This window comes from Dromiciops gliroides, chromosome 1 (genome assembly GCF_019393635.1).
Source record: "Dromiciops gliroides isolate mDroGli1 chromosome 1, mDroGli1.pri, whole genome shotgun sequence".
NCBI classification, from domain to species: domain Eukaryota; kingdom Metazoa; phylum Chordata; class Mammalia; order Microbiotheria; family Microbiotheriidae; genus Dromiciops; species Dromiciops gliroides.
This window is the reverse complement of record NC_057861.1, coordinates 543,933,152-543,952,139: the sequence shown is the minus strand read 5'-3', so window position 1 is coordinate 543,952,139 and position 18,988 is coordinate 543,933,152. Positions and strand designations below refer to the sequence as shown.

The window sequence follows — 18,988 nt, the reverse complement described above, 5'->3', positions numbered from 1 at the left end:
AGAGACATCCTCATCTTGGGTCCTCATTGCCATCATGACCCTCACTCCCATCTCATCACCTGAGGAATACAAGGCAAATTCCTTAACCAAGCTCTCGGGCTTTCTACAATATGGCCCCAGCTTACCTTTCCAACCTATTTCTACAGTTCTTTGTACACAATATGTTCCAATCAAATTGGACTACTCACTTTTTCCTGACCTGATGCTGCCATCTTCCTTCTCCAGGCTTTTTTGCACACACCTGGAGCCAATATCTCCCTCACCTATGCTTATTGACCTCTTCCCCCTCATTCAAGGCCTGCCTCAGGCGTCACAGCCTCTTTGAAGCCTTCTCTGATCCCCCTCAGTTAGAAGTGATTATTTCTCTCAGGCCAATCCATTTGACTTCTCTTATGCACTTGATTATTTTATAATATAGTTATTTGTGTTTCTCAAATCCCTCCCCTTTGCGAGACTAAGCTCTTTGAAGACTCTGATTATGCCTTTTTTTTTTCTCTTTGGTCAAATGAAAGAGATTTTGTAAAAGCTTCTAGGGCAGTGCCTGGCACTTAGTAAGCTCATGTAAATGCTTATTCCCTTCTCCTTCCCTTTCTGTGTGCCCCCAATGACTGAAAGAGATTATAAGATCCCACTGTGCTCATTGCTTGTTGAATATGAAAAAGCACTTGATTTAATAGAGCAAAATGCTACCTTTGGGCTTTTTAAAAACAAGGTGTGTCCTAACCAGATATATCAAATTCATCAAAAGGTTCCTTGAAAAATGTAATAACAGAAATGTTATTGTTGTTGTTCAGTCATTTCAGTCTCTTCCTGACCCTATTTGGGGTTTTATTGGCAGAGATACTAGTGCAGTTTGCCATTTCCTTCTCCAGCTCATTTTATAGAAGAGGAAACTGAGGCAAATAGGGTTAAGTGACTTGCCCTTACATAGCTCATAAGTTTCTGAGGCCACATTTGAACTCAGGAGATGAGTCTTCTAGATTCTAGGCCCAGCACCACCTAGCTACCCAAACAACAGAAATAGCACTGTTAAATGAAACTTAGATCATAGATATCTGGTGAGTTGTAAGAAAAAAATGTATCCTTACCCACAAGTGCTTTCCACCATGATAGGGGAAATCTAAAAGAGTCCAAGTTGGAGAAGACTTCCCTGATGATGATGAGGTCCTCCAGGTACTGATGTTTGTGAATAACATTGTGTTTATTGCATCAGGTCCTGGAACTGCAGACCTCCTGAATCAGAGTGGTCAGTAATCAGTCAAAGGAGCTAAGCTTGACCAATCTAACATGAAAGACCAAGTGGATGACAAACATCCATTGCCTAGATCATGACATACATTTGGATTGACAATTTAATAGAGTTTGTCCATCATTATGTGTAAACTGTAAATACAGTTTAGATGGATAACAAGTTGGGATTGCCTTTGGGAAATTTAAGAGCTCTTTTAATGACCCAAGCTTCCCATGAAAAAAAAGGCCCATTTTTTTAACATAAGCATCTTACATATGTTGCTAAATGGTGGTGAGACATGGAATACAACCATCTCCAAAGAAAATCGATATTGAACAAAAGACAATGGAAAAGTACGTGGTGAGTATGGCAGGATGTGACATATAACCCATGAGGAATTCCAACGAAGAATGTAAGTAATAGATAACATTAAGAGGTTAAATGAAATGGGAAAAAAAAAGACAACCAGAAGACACCCCTGGAACTGTTGTAATGTAGGAGAAAGCAAGGAAGGGCTCCAGCATGGGGAACAAACCCCCTGTGGCGAACATAGAGACAGACTTAAACAAGAAGAGCCTAGCTAGACTGTGATTTTCATTGTTGGGGGAAACTTCCAAATTGAGGATATCAAAGATCTGAGCATCTCCAATTCCCAGCACAAGTCTTAATAAGTGTTTATTGAATTGCAATGGGTTAGTATGTGTAAAGATTGCTTCAAATTCCTTGAGCATGGCAATATTGTCTATTTTTTCTTACATATCCTCCCATAGAGTCCCTCACATTCTGGACACTCAAAAATGTTGACTGATTAATATTTGGGGTTCTTTATCTCATTAGTTTTGGGCATTATCAGAGAAGGAGCGTTGTTTTCAAAGAACCAGCAAACATTTATTAGATACCTACTATGTGCAAAAAGTTGTGCTAGATGCTTTGTGGACATGAAGAAAAATAAGAAATGTCCCTTACCCTCAAGGACCTTATAGTCTTAACTGAAAAGATAAGACATAGACACAAGAAAAGGTAACTGACAACATAGGGAGCACGTGGTAAGTACAGATTAATTTAGAAATGATAATGGCTCTCTGTTTATTGAGGCAGGGGACTGAAGCAAGGGATACTGCTCATGAAATTCACCCAAGACACGAGCATTTTTTGAGTAATAACCTGTCTCCCTGTGAGGTGACTGAATATTTTTACTGGACTTGGATCCAGACAGGGTAGGCAACACCTGGGAATTAGTGCAAAGGAAACCTGAGGAACCTCTCCATCCTGACCCTCCGCCTTAACTGCTATTTGCCTCTGGCTTCCATATTTCAGAATGGACAGGAAAAAGAGCCCCAGACCTCACCTAAGAAAGGCTGGGAAGAATGGTTTGACACCCATAGTTTAACATACCAGAAGCTTACATTGGTGGATCTGATCAGCCAGGGCACTGCTGTTCTGTAAGTCTGAAATAAAAATAGATAAATAAATAACCTTCCCTTCAGCCATCTCTAATCCCCATTTCTGTCCCTGCTTCCATCCCTCCACCTTCCCCAGGAAAGCATGGCAGCTTATGATGACATCTTCTTCCTTTAGGAACAAGAACAACAGTGTGATGCAAAAAATACACTTTCCAATCAAGGCTGTCAGCCTCTTTGAATCAAGACTTTCTGAGTAAGTACAGCCTCAGCAGTTAAGAAGCATGTGTAATGGGGCAGCTAGATGGCGTAGTGGATAGAGCACCAGCCCTGGAGTCGGGAGTACCTGAGTTCAAATCTGACCTCAGATACTTGACACTTACTAGTTGTGTGACCCTGGGCAAGTCACTTAACCCCAATTGCCTTACTAAAAAAAAAAAAGAAGCATGTATAATGTTTCAAGAGATGATATTTTAAATGCTGCACCTTTCCATGAGGCATTGTGCTAGGCTCTCTTTATTTGTGGGATTCTTTCCCACTTTGCCCAAGCAGAATTTTTGCTTGTTTTGTCACTCAATTTTGATCGTTGGCTAATTGAAAGGATTTGTAGTATTCAATTCATTCAATCAACATTAATGAAACACTCTATGTCAGGTACTGTGCTAAGCACTGGGGATACAAAAATAGGCAAAAGACAGTCTCTGCCCTGAAGGAGCTTCCAGTCTAAACTTACTAGATTCCTACTACATTCCAAACCACTTTAGGTACTACAGATATAAGAGAATGACAGACAAGGCTCCTGTCCATGAGGGGTTTGAAGATAGAGCAGGAAGGGGAGGAAGGAGAGAGATATGAGATGAAGGGGTTAATTAGCAAGGCTAGACAAGGCACAATGAAAAGACCCAGAGGTGGTGGTTGTTGTGTAAAATGATGGGGTTGAACTAGGTGGCCTCTAAAGTCCCTTCTAGCTCTAAGTCTGAGATCCTGACTAAGCCCCAGTAAGTTGCAGGAGCCCTAAAAGATGGAGAAGAGGGAGAGCATTCTGACAAGGAGAATAGGCAAAGGCTTAGCACTGAGAAGAGAAGAATGGCCTGTTCCATAAATGGTGAAACAGTCAGATCCAGAAGCAGGATTCTTTTTTTTTTTTTTTTTGCAGGGCAATGGGGGTTAAGTGACTTGCCCAGGGTCACACAGCTAGTAAGTGTTAAGTGTCTGAGGCCGGATTTGAACTCAGGTACTCCTGAATCCAGGGCCGGCGCTTTATCCACTGCGCCACCTAGCTTCCCCTAGAAGCAGGATTCTTTATGTGGAAAACTGGTAGAAGGTAAAATAGTGAAGACAGAGCCAAACTGTGGGGTCCTTGAATGCCAAGCTATGAAACTGGGACTTTGTCCTATAGGTAAATGGGAATACCACTGAAAATTTTTCAATGAATTACACAGTGAGAGCAGTGCTTTAGAAAAAATACCCTTTCAACCACGTACAACATGGCAGAAGAGACTAGACCATTCAACTAGAACAATAATATAGGCATGAAGTGATGATGAAGGTCCAGGCTGATGTTGGAATAGCAGGAATAGAGAGGAAATGATAGGCTCAAAACATTTTGAAGGAGAACCTAAACAAACCTGGTGATTGGTTGTAAGGAGGCGAGAGAAGAGTCAAAGATGATTTCAAGGAGCTTTCATCAAACTCTCATGTGGAAAAGGCATTTTGAATCATTAACTGAAATAGTGTGTCCCATTTTGAAGGTAATGAGGACAAATACATCAGAGCTGGGAGCATCTCCCACTAAAGCAAACTAAATATGAGGAATAGAGTCAGAGAGACAGTAAAAAGCACTAAAGGAGAGATTAGAAGGCACAAGTGCAAGTTCTGGTTCTTCCACAGACCTGGGGCAAGTCACCTGAGCATTTCAGACTGTAAAAAGGGAATATTATGCCTTGTGCCCACCATACAGAGTTAGTCTTAAGAACAAATGTGACATAGATGTGGGGAAAAAAGCTTTGAAAAAGTTCAAAGTGTGACATGTAAGTAAAAATCAATGGCAAGATTATCCACAGCTTTGTTTGTATCTTTTAAATTTTTTTTACTTGTATAATGCTTTTTTTGTAAATAGTATTTTATTTTTTCCAATTACTTGTAACGATAGTTTTCAACATTCTTTTTAATTAATTTATTTATTTATTCTTTTTTAATTGATTTTCTTTATTATTTTTAATCATAAAAGTATTTTATTATTTTCCAGTTACATGTGAAGATAGTTTTTAACATTTGTTTTAATAAGATTTGGAGTTCCAAATTTTTCTCCCTCCCTCTCTTACCTCCCCCCTCATCAAGACCAAAAGCAATCTAATATAGGTTATATATCAACATTCATTTGTTATAAGATTTGGAGTTCCAAATTTTTCTCCCTCCCCTTCCTCCTCCCCAAGAAAGCAAGAAATCTGATATAGGTCATACATGTGCAATCATATTAAATATATTCCCACATTAGTCATGTTGTGAAAGAAGAAGTGGAACAAAAGGAAAAAACCACCAAAAAAAAAAAAAAGGTGAAAACACTGTGCTTTGCTCTGCATTTAGACTCCATAGATCTTTTTCTGGATGTAGAGAATATTTTCTATCATGAATCTTTTGGAATTGTCTTGGATCAATTTCTGAGATTTGCTTGTGTCTTGACAGAGCTATTGAAACCTATCAGCAAAGAATTCAGTGGCTCATGGAAGGCAGCAGGAAGGTAACAAAAAACAAAAGTTTTGTTCTTTGCCCCATTTATTATTTTCTCTTCCTTCCTTCCTTCTTCTTCTTCTTTTTTTTTTTTTGGTGAGGCAATTGGGGTTAAGTGACTTGTCCAGGGTCACACAGCCAGTAAGTATTAAGTGTCTGAGGCCGAATTTGAACTCAGGTACTCCTGACTCCAGGGCCAGTGCTCTATCCACTGCACCATCTAGCTGCCCCTTCTTTCTTTTTTTGGAAGCAATCAGGGTTAGGTATTGCCCAGGGTCACACAGCTAAGTGCCTGAGACAGATTTGAACTTAGGTCTTCCTGACTCCAGGGCTGGTACTCTATCTACTGAGCTACCTAACTGTCCCTTATTTCCCTATTTTCACCTCAAGGTCATATTCAAAATGAACTTGAAATTAGATGTCCTGAGTTGAAATCTGGCACTTATTGGCAATGTAATGAATAAATAAGTCATTTAACTTCTCTAAGCTTTAGTTTCATTATCTGTATAATGTGCATATATAATATTTCTGATCAGCAATATTTCTGATTCAGCAAAGGGACTGCTGTGAGGATCCAACCAGATAATGGTTATAAACTATTCTGCAACTATAAAGTACTTTATGTTGTGTTACTATTTATTATATTATCAAATATAATATTCATGATATGATTGTAACAATAGCATATCATAATCCTTGAAAATTCAGCAACTTCTTCCTTGAGCCCTTAACTTCTAGGCATTTTATAAATTTTAAAATAATGTACATTATATTTAAAGCATATTAACTATATATAATATATATATATAATACTTTATATATTATACTTTAAACAATAACAAAACAATTAGAAGTATATGTCATATATACTTGATATATTACCAACTATTTATACTTTTAGGCTAATTTATACATTAACTAAGAACAGCAAGAACAGCTTATTACCCCTCAGTATCTTTGTTTTCCATTTCTATATATATTTCCCTGTTAGGTCATCTTAGACAGGGTGTATATTCTTATGGTTCTGTTTTCACCGCTTTGCACTACTTTGTTTTTTTGTTTGTTTGTTTTTTGCACTTTGCACTACTTTGTGCACTAATTCTCAAGCTGACACCAAAACCTGTGAGATTAAGGTGCTGGCTACCTATTAAAAATGAAGTCCAGTTTCTTGCTGGGTACAACCTATCATATAGTTTGAAGGAAGTTCCCTTTCCTTAATGATATAATAATTTATTATCATCACAACTAACATCTATGTAGTGCTTTAAGGTTTGCAAAGCATTTTATAAATATTATCTCATTTGATCCTCACAACAACCCTATGAGGTAGGTGCTATTGTTATTCTCATTTTACAAACAAGGAGACTGAGGTTAGAAAAGGTTAAATGACTTGCCCAGGGTCACACAGTTTAGAAAGTGTTTGAGGTTGGATTTGAACTCAGGTCTTCCTGACTCCATGTCCAGTGGTCCACCCACTGTGCCATCAAACTACCTTAATCAAATGCATCACTGGCTGTATCACAGACACTTTGGATTTCCATGGTAATAGAGGCAAAGAAAGCACAGAAGGATGAAACAAATGGATGGTCCAGACACACAGATTTAGCCAGTAGTAGTAACAGTATCAAAATCTCTATTGAAACTATTGTCAGAGAGCAGACAATTCCTGCTTCTGGACCCTAATAGTTTAGGTGCTAACAAGCTTAGAAATAACCACCATATGAGGGGCAGCTAGGTGACACTGTAGTGGATAAAGCACCAGCCCTGGATTCAGGAGGACCTGAGTTCAAATCCGACCTCAGACACTTGACACTTACTAGCTGTGTGACCCTGGGCAAGTCACTTAACCCTCATTGCCCTGCAAAAAAAAATTTTTTTTTAAATAACCACAGTATGAACAGAAGAGGCTAGAGAAGTAGAGGGACCTGGATAGTCAACAATTCTTATCATCAAGCTCTCTGGATAAATGAGTGTTTCCTGGGAGTCAGGAAAATATCTAAATCAGAGTCCCAGGTTAGCCACTGAATAGTTGCATGATCTTGGATAAGTCACTTAAAATTCTATAGGCCTCAGTTTCCTCCACTACAAAATGAGGGTTGGGTTATGTTTGTTTTAAGTATATATTACAAAAAGAGCACTGGACTTGAAGTCAAAAGACCTGGGTTCATGTCCCAGTTCTGTCAGTCACCAAGTCATAACCTTAGGTAAGTCCCTTAATGTCATGAAACCTCAGTTTCCTAATCTGTAAAATGGAGATAATAACATTTATAGTACCATACCTCACAGAGCTGTTCTGAGGACAGTGCTTTCCAAACTGTAAATTACCATTAGAAGTATAAGATATAATGCTTAATTAATCTTATTGTACAAAGTTTTATCTAAGCAAAAGGATAATGACTACATAACGTGATCTGGGCACTACAGACAGCCCTAACCAGTGGGCCCAGAGTGAAGTCCAACAAGACTGGGACATTTGTCTTCAGCAGAGCCTTGACACTGAGAATGACATAGAGCCAACAAAAGTCCCCCTGGGGTTCCACAGTTTTTGTTTTTCTCTAGGAATAGTTCCAGAATCTTTCGCCATATGCTAGCACTTCTGCTCTGAGTGTGCTAGGGCCAGGACAAGAGAGAGGGAGTCCACAGGAGCAGAATATGACTTATGGGAAATTAACCCAGTCTCTGATTTGTGGCTTTGGAAGAGGAGAGGGGTTTTTGTTTGTTTGTTTTTATGTTTTAATGTCATGACCTGCTGTGATCTGTCTCTATGGTTTTCCAAGGGAGAGGCTTCCAGAGCTGTTCTGATTGAGTTCTTCAACAATATTTTTATATCTCAATGGCGTTTGATAGACCCTGAGAATGAGCCAGACTTGGACATCCTCACAGATTTTTTTTAAAGGGGTCAGTCAAGCCAAGAGCTTTTCTTCAGCCAGTCAACTAGTATTTATGAAACACCTTCTATGTGCGCCAGGCACTGTGAAAGGCCACACACACACACACACACACCCTGCTCTTAAGGAGCTAATCTCCTATGGGATATCAACATCAGCATTAATTCTGGGGGAAAAAATAATCCCTGGACTGGAGGAATGGGTAGTTAGACAGATGTGGTACAAAGTTTTAGCCTCTCCTTAGCATCATCTTCTGCCAAGAGACAGAACAAGTGTCAACTGAGCCGGGGGCAAAATGTGATGTTTTCAGGGCCTCTCTGGGGCTCCTCCTCTCCTGGCTCAGTAGCAAGTACCTTAATAGAGCTAGGGCACTTTGGGCCTAATGATTCCATGAAAAAAACTGTTAAATCTCTAGAACTTCTCAGAGCTTGATAATTAGAGAAGTACAGGGTGTCCCAGAAGTGTTGGGGGCAGTTTTAGCTTTAATAGTTTTAGTCTTGGTGCCTTCCCAAAAGTCTTGGTGCTGGTTTGAATTTTAATAGCTTAAAACTTCACAAAGACTTTTGGGACACCCTGTGTAAGGTGCCACTGATTCAATGATTCAATAAATGTCTTTGCCCTTAGATGTTTGGCCTCCTAAAGGGGACTAAAGTCGGAATCCTGGTGGATGTTTCAAACATCAGCTGTAACCTGCAAAAGCAGGAGTTCCAACGTGATTTGTTGGTAAGTAGCTTTTGTAGATGAGAAAAATAAAAGCAACTCTGCCTTCCTCAATTTAATAACAAATATTCATTGGGGGCAGCTAGATGGCACAGTGGTTAAAGCACCGGCCCTGGATTCAGGAGTACCTGAGTTCAAATCCGGCCTCAGACACCTAACACTTACTAGCTGTGTGACCCTGGGCAAGTCACTTAACCCCCATTGCCCCGCCAAAAAAAAAAAAAAAACCAAAAACAACAACAACAAATATTCATGAAGTACCTACTATGTTCAAGGGACTTTGCTAGGCCAGGGAGACACAAAAATTAAAAAAAACAACACTCCTTGCTTTCAAAAAGCTTACAATCTAATAGGAGTTGAGAAATCTGCACAAATAACCACCACAGGGATTAGAATGTGTTGAGTATATAGAAGAAACTAGACAAGATGGAGTCACTTTTAGCTGGATGGAGAGGGAAGGCTTAATGGAAAAGGCTACACCTGAACTGTGAGAGAATGGAAAGATTTTTTTTTTTTTTAGTGAGGCAATTGGGGTTAAGTGACTTGCCCAGGGTCACACAGCTAGTTAAGTGTTAAGTGTCTGAGGCCGGATTTGAACTCAGGTACTCCTGACTCCAGGGCCGGTGCTCTATCCACTGCGCCATCTAGCTGCCCCTGAATGCAAAGATTTTAATAGTGGGAGATAAATGAAGAAACAGTTCAGGCATTAGAGGAAGAAGCTGTTGACTAGGAAAAGTGTAAAGCAAACTAGGATCTCAAGGGGGTAATGAGAAATCAGGAACAAGATGGTGTCTCCTCCTAAAGTTAGGCAGCATGAGAAAAGGAATAAACAATGGGGAAGGTAATAAAAGATGAAGAGATGTATGGGGTGGGGGAAATCAAGGATGAAGGGAAATTTCTTAATAATTTACCAAAGGCAGAGGTTCAGGCATAGAAGGATAGAGACTGGACATCATAGATTTAGGAAAAAACCTTTTTAAAGGCCATCTAGTCCAGGAGTTTTAAAATGTTTGTGTCTCAGATCCCTTGAGCAATCTAGTGAAGCGTTATGGACCGCTTCTCCTAATAATAATTTTAAAAACATAAAGTAAAATACATTACCAGGGAAACCAAAGGTTAGTGAAAATAAAAATGCAATTTTCTCATCCCTCCAAGTTCCCCTACTTCTAAGGGGTCTGTGTACCCTAGGTTTTGAATCCCTGATCTAGTTAAATACCATTTAACAGACAAGGAATTGAAGACAAGAAAGGTTAAACAATTTGTCCAAGGTCAGCCAGGTAATACATGACAGAGGTGGGTTTAGAACACAGGGCCTCTTGACTCCGAATTAGGGCTCCATCCAATACACTCTCCACTGTACCATGCTACTAAACTAGAGAGAGATGAGAATATAGGAGGAGACACCCAGGAAAGAGGTTTGTGTCCAGGACAGAATGACGTGTTCTGTGTCTGTGTCTTGCTCTGAATGACAAGAATTAGGAGAGTAGAAGGTTAACCGCTAATCTATAAAATAGGCTCAACTGTAAAAATCCACAAAAGGAGATTTCTGATGTTGGTATTTTGTTGTTTGTTTTTCAACAAGAATGGTTCATTAGCACTAAGATATCAGAGACAAAAATATATCGTGTTTGTGAAAGTAATTGCAGTCAGATTTTTCTAATGTTCTCACCTCACTTGCACTTGCATAGTATAATGGCACCTCTATTTCAATTCATTTCAAGTGGTTTCCTCCAAGAATTGTGAGCCCATTAACTGACCGAGCCTTCAGTTGGAATGGATCCTATTAGCTATTAATTCCTGTCACCCCACCCACCATCCTCCTGCTGGTGAAATTTATTGATAGGCCATGTGATGTAGACAGTGGATAGGAGACTGGACTTGGAGTCAAAAAGGGCTGGGTTCAAATTCTGATCAGACACTAATCACTAATATAGTTTCTTCATCTGTAAAATCAGGGGATAAGATTGAAAAGCCTCCAAGGTCCCTTTGAATTCTAAATCTCTGATTCTACAGAATATGGCATGCTACAACTTCTCCTTAAGGGGGTGATACTTTTGACTTCCTGAAAATCAGATCATCCCTAATGGAGAAGGATTGTTGATAGTATAAATCAATAACTAGAGTTGAGATGGAAGAATGATTTCCCTGTTGAGAGGTCTTTGAGCCAGGAGAGGAGTATATAGCACTGTCAAGTGGCCTGGACACTGGCTCTGCTCTGCAACCACGGTGATAGAATGGGTTATGCTTGACCATGCTAAGAGGTAGCAAAAGAGGAGAAAATTTTCACTGCAGTTATCTTCTCCTAGCCTTGAAAGAGCCCCTGTACTTCACCATAATGGTCTTCCAAGACTTTCTCAGGGATGCCTCACCGGAGCCCTCCAGGTGCTCATAATTCTCCAGGTGTGAAGGGGGGGGGCGGTCTGCCAGCTGGCCTATGGGCTGATCCAGAATGTCAGAGCTGGATGTTCTCATTTCTGCATGAAGGTCCCAGCCAGCATAGGGAGGGTAGTTTTCTCTGAGTGACTGACTGTGTTTCTGGAATCTTGTCATCCCAAAGTTTGAAATTCATTTCTCCAAAGTATCCAGCTCATTTAGTGTCGATGTTATGGCATACCATCTTTCTTTAAACCAGGAATATTCACAAAGAAAAAAAATCAGGATAACAATTTATTTAACTCTAATATCTAAAGGATTTCATTTAAATAAGATCCAATGACATCAGCCTGTGGACCTACATAAATCTCAGGCTTCCCTTCCCTCAGGTTCCCCTTCATTTCTTTTAAGTTAGCAGGAGATAACTATGTTCCATGATATGGATAAGTATCATTTTTCTTTAAAAAATGAGGACAATAGTTTACCTACTGAAATACTAAAGGATCTCATCATAAGAGCCTCCCAAGTTTTCACTAGTGAGCTAGCTACATGATCATATATAAGTGTGCAGACCATATTTATTTGATTATGTAATAATAACAATAGCTAACATTTATATAGACCTTTAAGGTTTGTGAAGTACTTTACATATGTTATCTCATCTGATCCTTTACCACAACCCTATGAGGTAGGTACAGTTTTAATCCCCATTTTATAGATGAGGAAATTTAGGTTCAGGAAAGTTAAGTGACTTGCCCAGGGTCACACAGCTACTAAGTGTCAGAATTAGGATTCAAACTCAGGTCTCCCTGGCTCCAAGTCTAGTGCTATCAATTTCTATTATTAATTGATACATGACCGCTAGTATGTAACAAAGTATTGAGTAACAATGGTTACTCAATGATAGTAGTGAGGAAGTAATCAGCTTTACTGTTATGTATGCTAATTGGATTTTTTTAATGTTTCCTAAAAAGCCTAAACAGGCCATACCTTGGGGTCAGACAGGCCACATTTGGCCCATTAGGCTGCTTATCATATGCTTGGGTTCTTGGAAGATCCCAGCCAGCCTCTCTCTAATATATCATGGGCCCCACCTGTAAGGATCCCAACCCTTCTGCCTTTCATCTTCACCTTTCATCTGAAAGCAGTCCTAACAGATCATATTCAAAGAGTAACAGGTAAAGTACATTGGAAGAAGCTGGTGCCTCCTTTTCACAATGATAAGCAGGAGTGAATAGAGATATAGTCCATGGAGTTGATGGCATGAGCAATCTGCTTGCCAAAAAAGCAAAACGAAACAAAACAAAAACCTCTGGTGGCCCACTACCCCCCAGATAGCCAGAGAATAAGACTGAAAATTAATCCCTGGCAGCTATTGAAATAGCACCCCATTGGGGCAGCTAGGTGGCAAAGTGGATAAAGCACTGCCCCTGGATTCAGCAGGATCTGAGTTCAAATCCAGCCTCAGACATTTGACACTAGCTGTGTGGCCTTGGGCAAGTGACTTAACCCTCATTGCCCTGCAAAAATAAAATTTAAAAAAAGAAAGAAATAGTACTCAGTCAACTGTCCATCTTCCATCATATAAACATGATAGGAATGAAATGAATGGATTTGCTCTTCTGTTTTTCTCATATTTAAGTATCTCTTACCTAGATTATGGTCATTGGCTCACAACTTAAATAAAATAAAAGGAACCCCACAGAAGACCCACATGGGTCCATCCAGAGGGCTGATGTCATTAAACAAGCTGATTTTTTTTTCTTTGTGAATCTTCCCAGTTTAAAAGAAGATGATGTTCTTTCTCTGACAGTGACTAATCTGGATGCCTTGGAGCAATGAATTTTCAGTGTTTCAGTTTCACACATTGCAAAAAAGATACAGGTCCCAGATGGATTTAGATTGAACCAGATCCGTTCCATCACAAGCAGGCTTGTTCCATTTGGCTCCAAAGGGCAAAACTAGGGCCAGTTGGTGGAAGTTAGAGAGAAACAGATTTCAGCTCAAGAGAAAGATTTTCCTGACAAATCTATGTAAAAATGGAATGGGTTGCTTTGTGAAGTAATGAATTTACCATCCTGCAGGTATTCAGACAAAGGCAGGATAAATCTGAGTTAGGGATTTTGTAGATGAGATTCTAACATGCAGAGGGACTTTGGGTAGGATAGGATGACTTCTGCGACGTCTTCTAACTCCAATACTCTACGAGTAAGTCAGTTAGTCAATAAACATTTATTAAGTACCTACTATGTTCCAGGTACTGTATTAAGCACAGGGGATACAAAGAAAGGCAAAAGATGATCCCTGCTCACAAAGCACTAATAGTATGAAAGGGGTGAGTAACTGCAGTACTGTGTGAATAGCTTCTTCTTTTTTTTTTTTTTTGCAGGGCAATGAGGGTTAAGTGACTCGCCCAGGGTCACACAGCTAGTGTCAAGTGTCTGAGGCCAGATCTGAACTCAGGTCCTTCTGAATCCAGGGTCAGTGCTTTATCCACTGTACCACCTAGCTGCCCCTGAATAGCTTTTTTTTTTTTTTTTTGATGAATAGCTTCTTTAAGGCAGGCTTTTTTTTAAACCACATGCCAAGCTGGAAGGGCATTTTTTTATTCCTTTGTCTGTGGGTGGAAGATTGGACTAGACAATTTCTAAGGTCCTTCCAACTCTAATATTTTATTTTCTTTTGTCTTGCAGAGTCTTCTAAATGAGCAGCTGAGCAAAAAAGAACAATTATACTTCCTCTCCTTCGGCACACATCCCTCAGCCCTCTGGCCAAATCCAGTGAAGGTCAATAAGTCCATGTGAGTGCTGCCTCCAGCAGTGGTGACATTTAAAAACAATCAGAACAAGATGGAGCAGGAAAGGCAAGATGGTGGGAGTGCTTCCATACTTCCGTGGATCTGGTTTGAGTCAAAGTGGGGAGGCCCTAAAACCAGTGAGGGTTGAAATCCATCCATGTGGACTCATGGGGAAATGGGGAGCAAGAAGCACACTAGATTGAAAGTGAGGAGCCAAGACCCCACAATGACCAAATGACCCCAGAACAAGAAATCTTTGTTTAAAATATATATATATTTTAAAAAAATATTTCCTGATTACATGTAAAAAAAAATGAGCATTCTTTTTTTTTTTCAGGGCAATGAGGGTTAAGTGACTTGCCCAGGGTCACACAGCTAGTAAGTGTCAAGTGTCTGAGGCTGGATTTGAACTCAGATCCTCCTGAATCCAGGGCAGATGCTTTATCCACTGTGCCACCTAGCTGCCCCAAGCATTCATTTTTAAAAATTTTGAGTTCCAATTTTTCTTCCTCTCTCCCCTCTCCTATCTCTTGAGAATTCAAGCAATATGATCGATTATACATGTGAAGTTGTGTAAAAATAACAAGAAATCTTAAACTTTTATTTTTTCAGGGTACTCTTTAGCAGTCTGATGAACCTATGGACTCCTCAGAAGAAAGTTTTTAAATGTATAAAATAAAACACATAGGATTACAAAGGAAAACAGTGATATTGAAACGCAGTTTTCAAAGTATTTGGGGGTGGGCAATAAGGGTTGAGTGAGTTGCCCAGGGTCACACAGGTAGTAAGTGTCAAGTGTCTGAGGTCAGATTTGAACTCAGGTTCTCCTGAATCCAGGGCAGATGCTTTATCCACTGTGCCACCTAGCTGCCCCCCAAAGTATTTTTAAAAATAAGTTCACAGTCTCCAAATTAAGAACCTCTGCCCTAAGGAGGAGTTCAGAGAAACCTGGAGGGTCTTGAGTGGGCTGATGATGAGTGAGATGAACAGAACCAGAAGAAGGTTGTACACAGTATCATCAACATTGTGTGTTGATCTACTGTGATGGACTATATTCTTCTCACCAATGCAATGGTACAGAAGAGTTCCAGGGAACTCATGATAGAAGAGGTTCTCCGAATCCAGGAAAAAAAAAAGAACTGTGGAGTATAGATGCTGAATGAACCATACTATTTCTTTTGTTTTTGGTGCTGTTGTTTTTCTATTTTGAGGTTTTTCCTCATTGCTCTGATTTTTCTCTTATAACATGACTAATGCAGAAATATGTTTAATGTTATATATACACACATATATAACCTATATCAGATTACCTGCTGCCTAGGGGAGGGGGGAGGGAATCTGAAATTGGAAAGCTTGTATGAACAAAAGTTGAGAACTATCTTTACATGTAACCGGAAAAAATAAATAAAAAAAAAAGAACCTCTCCCCTAGATAGATGAAGGTTTTCTCCATATGAAGACACACTTCTGATCTGCAGAGCACAAAGTCCTGGTACCTCTGAGCCCCAGCCCCTGGGTTGTGTGCAGTGCAACCATCCACACCACCCTAGCTAAAGTTTGAATGCCAAGCATTCAAATTCTACTATAGAGAGCACAACTTTGATGGGCTGGCTGTTCAAATGCCAAACGTGTTTGCCTAAAAAACATTTTGTGGAGACCTCATAAAAGGTAAGCACTCACATGATGATCAGAAAAAGTGATACAGGGACATTCTCAAGGTCTCTCTGAACTTTGGAATTGATTGCATGGCATGGGAGACATTGGCATGGCATTACCACATCAAAGAAAGCACTGTGCTCTATGAGTGAAGCATAATTACAGTAGCTCAAAAGAAAAATGAGACGTGAAAATTTAGAGACATCTCCACTCTAAATGCTCATATGGACTATTTGTGTCTGACCTGTGGTAAAGCCTTTTGAGCTCATATTAGTCTGGTCAGCCATGGTCAGACACATTGTACTTTGACTCCAACATAATGATGTCATTTTTGTCCTCTTTGAGAATGAAGGACAACCAACCAGCCCAGTGCTGATGTCTGCCTTATTGTCAAAAACTTCTAGAGTCCATGGGACTTTAGATCAGACATTTTGAAGGGGTCCATAAATAAATTTCACGGGGTCTGTGTGCATGTTTTAAAAAATATTTTGATAACTATATTGCAATATAATTGTTTTCCTTTGTAATACTATTTTTTTATCTTATGAATTTAAAAAAGTTCTCCTTGCCCAATCAAATTGGCAATCAACCTGTGCATACTCTTTGTTTCAGCAATACCACTACTAGGTCTGTATCCCAGAAAGATAAAAAAGGGGGGGGGGAAGGACCTATTTGTACAAAAATATAGCAGTTATTTTTGTGGTAGAAAAAAAATGGAAATAAAGAAGATGCCCATCAATTGAGGAATGGCTGAACGAGCTGTGCTATATGATTGTAATGGAATACGATTGTGCTTTAAGAAATGATGAGCAGGCTGATTTTAGAAAAACCTGGAAAGACTTACATGAATTGATGCTGAGTGAAGTGAGCAGAACCAGGAGAATATTATACACAGTAACAACAATATTATATGATGATCACCTGTGCATGACTTAGTTATTCCATGTGATACAATGATCCAAGACCATTCCAAAGAGCTTGTGATGACAAATACGATTCATATTCCAGAGAATATGATCTGTATTCCATCTGAATGCAGATCAAAGCATACTATTTTTCACTTTAGTTTTTTATGTTGTTTTTTTTTTCCTTTTGGTCTGTTTCTTTTTTTCTATTTTTTGTGAGGCAATTGGGGTTAAGTGACTTGCCCAGGGTCACACAGCTAGTAAGTATGTAAAGTGTCTGAGGCTGGATTTGAACTCAGGTCCTCCTGTATCCAGGGCCGGTGTTCTATCCACTGCGCTACCTAGCTGCCCAGTCTGTTTCTTTTCTGACAACACAACTATTGCGGAAATATGTTTTACATGATTGCACATATATAACCTATATCAAATTGTTTACTGTCTTGGGGTGGAGGTAAGGGAAGGAGGGAGAAAATTTGAAACTCAAAATGTTTAAAAATGAACGTTAAAATTGTCCTTACGTGTAATTGGGAAAAATATTATTATAAAATTTAAAAATAAATAAAAGGCCTCACCAGACAGCCCAAGGGATCCAGGACACAAAAAAGGTTAAGAATTCTTGCCATACATCATGCATCCAGCACGGCATTGTGAATTATTAAGAGCTTAATACATTTTTTGTGCTGCTGCTGAGGACATTTTGCATAACTTTTTTCCTCAATCCTATCTTAAAGGAAAGCAGATTTGGTATCCCCTGAGGTTCCGCATCAACCAAGCTGTAGTGACAATCTAATACTAATCAAGTCACAAGTACCTGAATAAAGTTCATTTTTGTCATCTATTTCTTCATCTTTCTCTTCATCTGTGATGAGAGCTCATGGGTCTGAGCTTATCCAAAGCTAGTCCACATCACACACCCTAAGAGAGCTCCTAGTCTGAGATAAGTCAGTAGCAAAGGCTGTTGGAAATATTTTAAGTGAAAAAAGATAGCTGAGGGGCAGCTAGATGGCGCAGTGGATAGAGCACCGGCCCTGGAGTCAGGAGTACCTAAGTTCAAATCCAGCCTCAGACACTTAACACTTACTAGCTGTGTGACCCTGGGCAAGTCACTTAACCCCAATTGCCTCATTAAAAAAAAATAAATAAATAAAGGTGAAAAAAGATAGCTGAATACTTCGGGCCAAAGTGCGGACAAGTCCCAGGACATTAAGTAGGAATTTGGGTCTTGGTCTCAGTTTTGTCTTCTGTTTAGCCTTCAGGAAGCCAAGGAGTGGGTACAGATGCTACAACCCCGTGGAGGAAGCAATTTGCTCCAAGCCCTGAGAAAAGTCCTCATGAAGAAGGAGCTGAATTCCTTGGTAGTCATCATAGGAAGCTGGTAGGTCCCTTTTCAGTGGGGGAAAAAACCCCAGTTGGCTATGCATGTGAGACTATGCATGTGAGACTATGCATGTGAGAATGCATCCTTAGTTTGACCTAAATTAAAAGGACTTTTGGTCCTGCTACTAGAAAATTATGCCATCTTTAAGATATGAAATTTTGGGTTTCTAATCAAAAGAATGGGTCCCACTGAACAAACCATACTCTCTCCTTGGGATTAATAGCATGCATTAGGGTTAGGTAAAGCAAGAAGTACTGTGTCCAGAAATGGAATTATTAACTATGCAAAGTTAACTCATCTATATGAGGATTGGCCTATAAATGAATTAAAGCCACACCTATGACCTTATCAACTGGTCTATTCCATGTTTGAATTAACTTATATCATACCCACTTTTGATTCTCCTTCCTATTGTAATTTTTTTTTCCTTCTTGGAAGCACCAACTCCTTTTCTTGAGATGATATGAAAACCTTTGGGGTTTCCTTTGGCCCTTGCTATGGCCTCTACAACTCTGCTTTGTCTTTGATGCTGATTTTCCCATGACATTGATTAGAGGGAGTTTGTCTAAAGTGTGGGGAGTTCTTGGGGGCCAAGCTACATGGATCCTCGAGCTAAGAACATAATGTTTTGGAACAAGATAGAAAGAATTAAATATTTTGTGGGAATCTCCTTAGAGAAGATACTTTGAAGGGTGCTCTGTGAAATTATTCTACACACTCTTTTTATAACATAACTATTTTAATGGCAGGAATGTTGGGCCCACCAGCCTATATATTTTAAGATATCTACATATAGCACTGTTTAAATGCCTATAAAAGGAGAAAAAGTGGGCAGAGGAGGAGAAAGTTGATGTAAAAAGGATATTCTTAAATCTTAGTGCTCAAATGAATAACTAGGATTGTCAGGGATC

At 39.5% G+C, this 18,988-nt stretch overlaps 1 protein-coding gene across 1 annotated transcript in view; it reads left to right on the top strand.

Annotated features, from left to right (window-relative positions):
* The window catches only part of VWA3A (von Willebrand factor A domain containing 3A), a 79,202-nt gene that overhangs the window by 10,080 nt on the left and 50,134 nt on the right, over nt 1–18,988 (top strand). Inside the window, 6 exon segments of the mRNA XM_043979249.1 lie at nt 2,549–2,673; nt 2,810–2,887; nt 5,317–5,371; nt 8,874–8,972; nt 14,036–14,142; nt 17,949–18,074. Of these exon segments, the coding sequence (XP_043835184.1) occupies nt 2,549–2,673; nt 2,810–2,887; nt 5,317–5,371; nt 8,874–8,972; nt 14,036–14,142; nt 17,949–18,074 (590 nt within the window).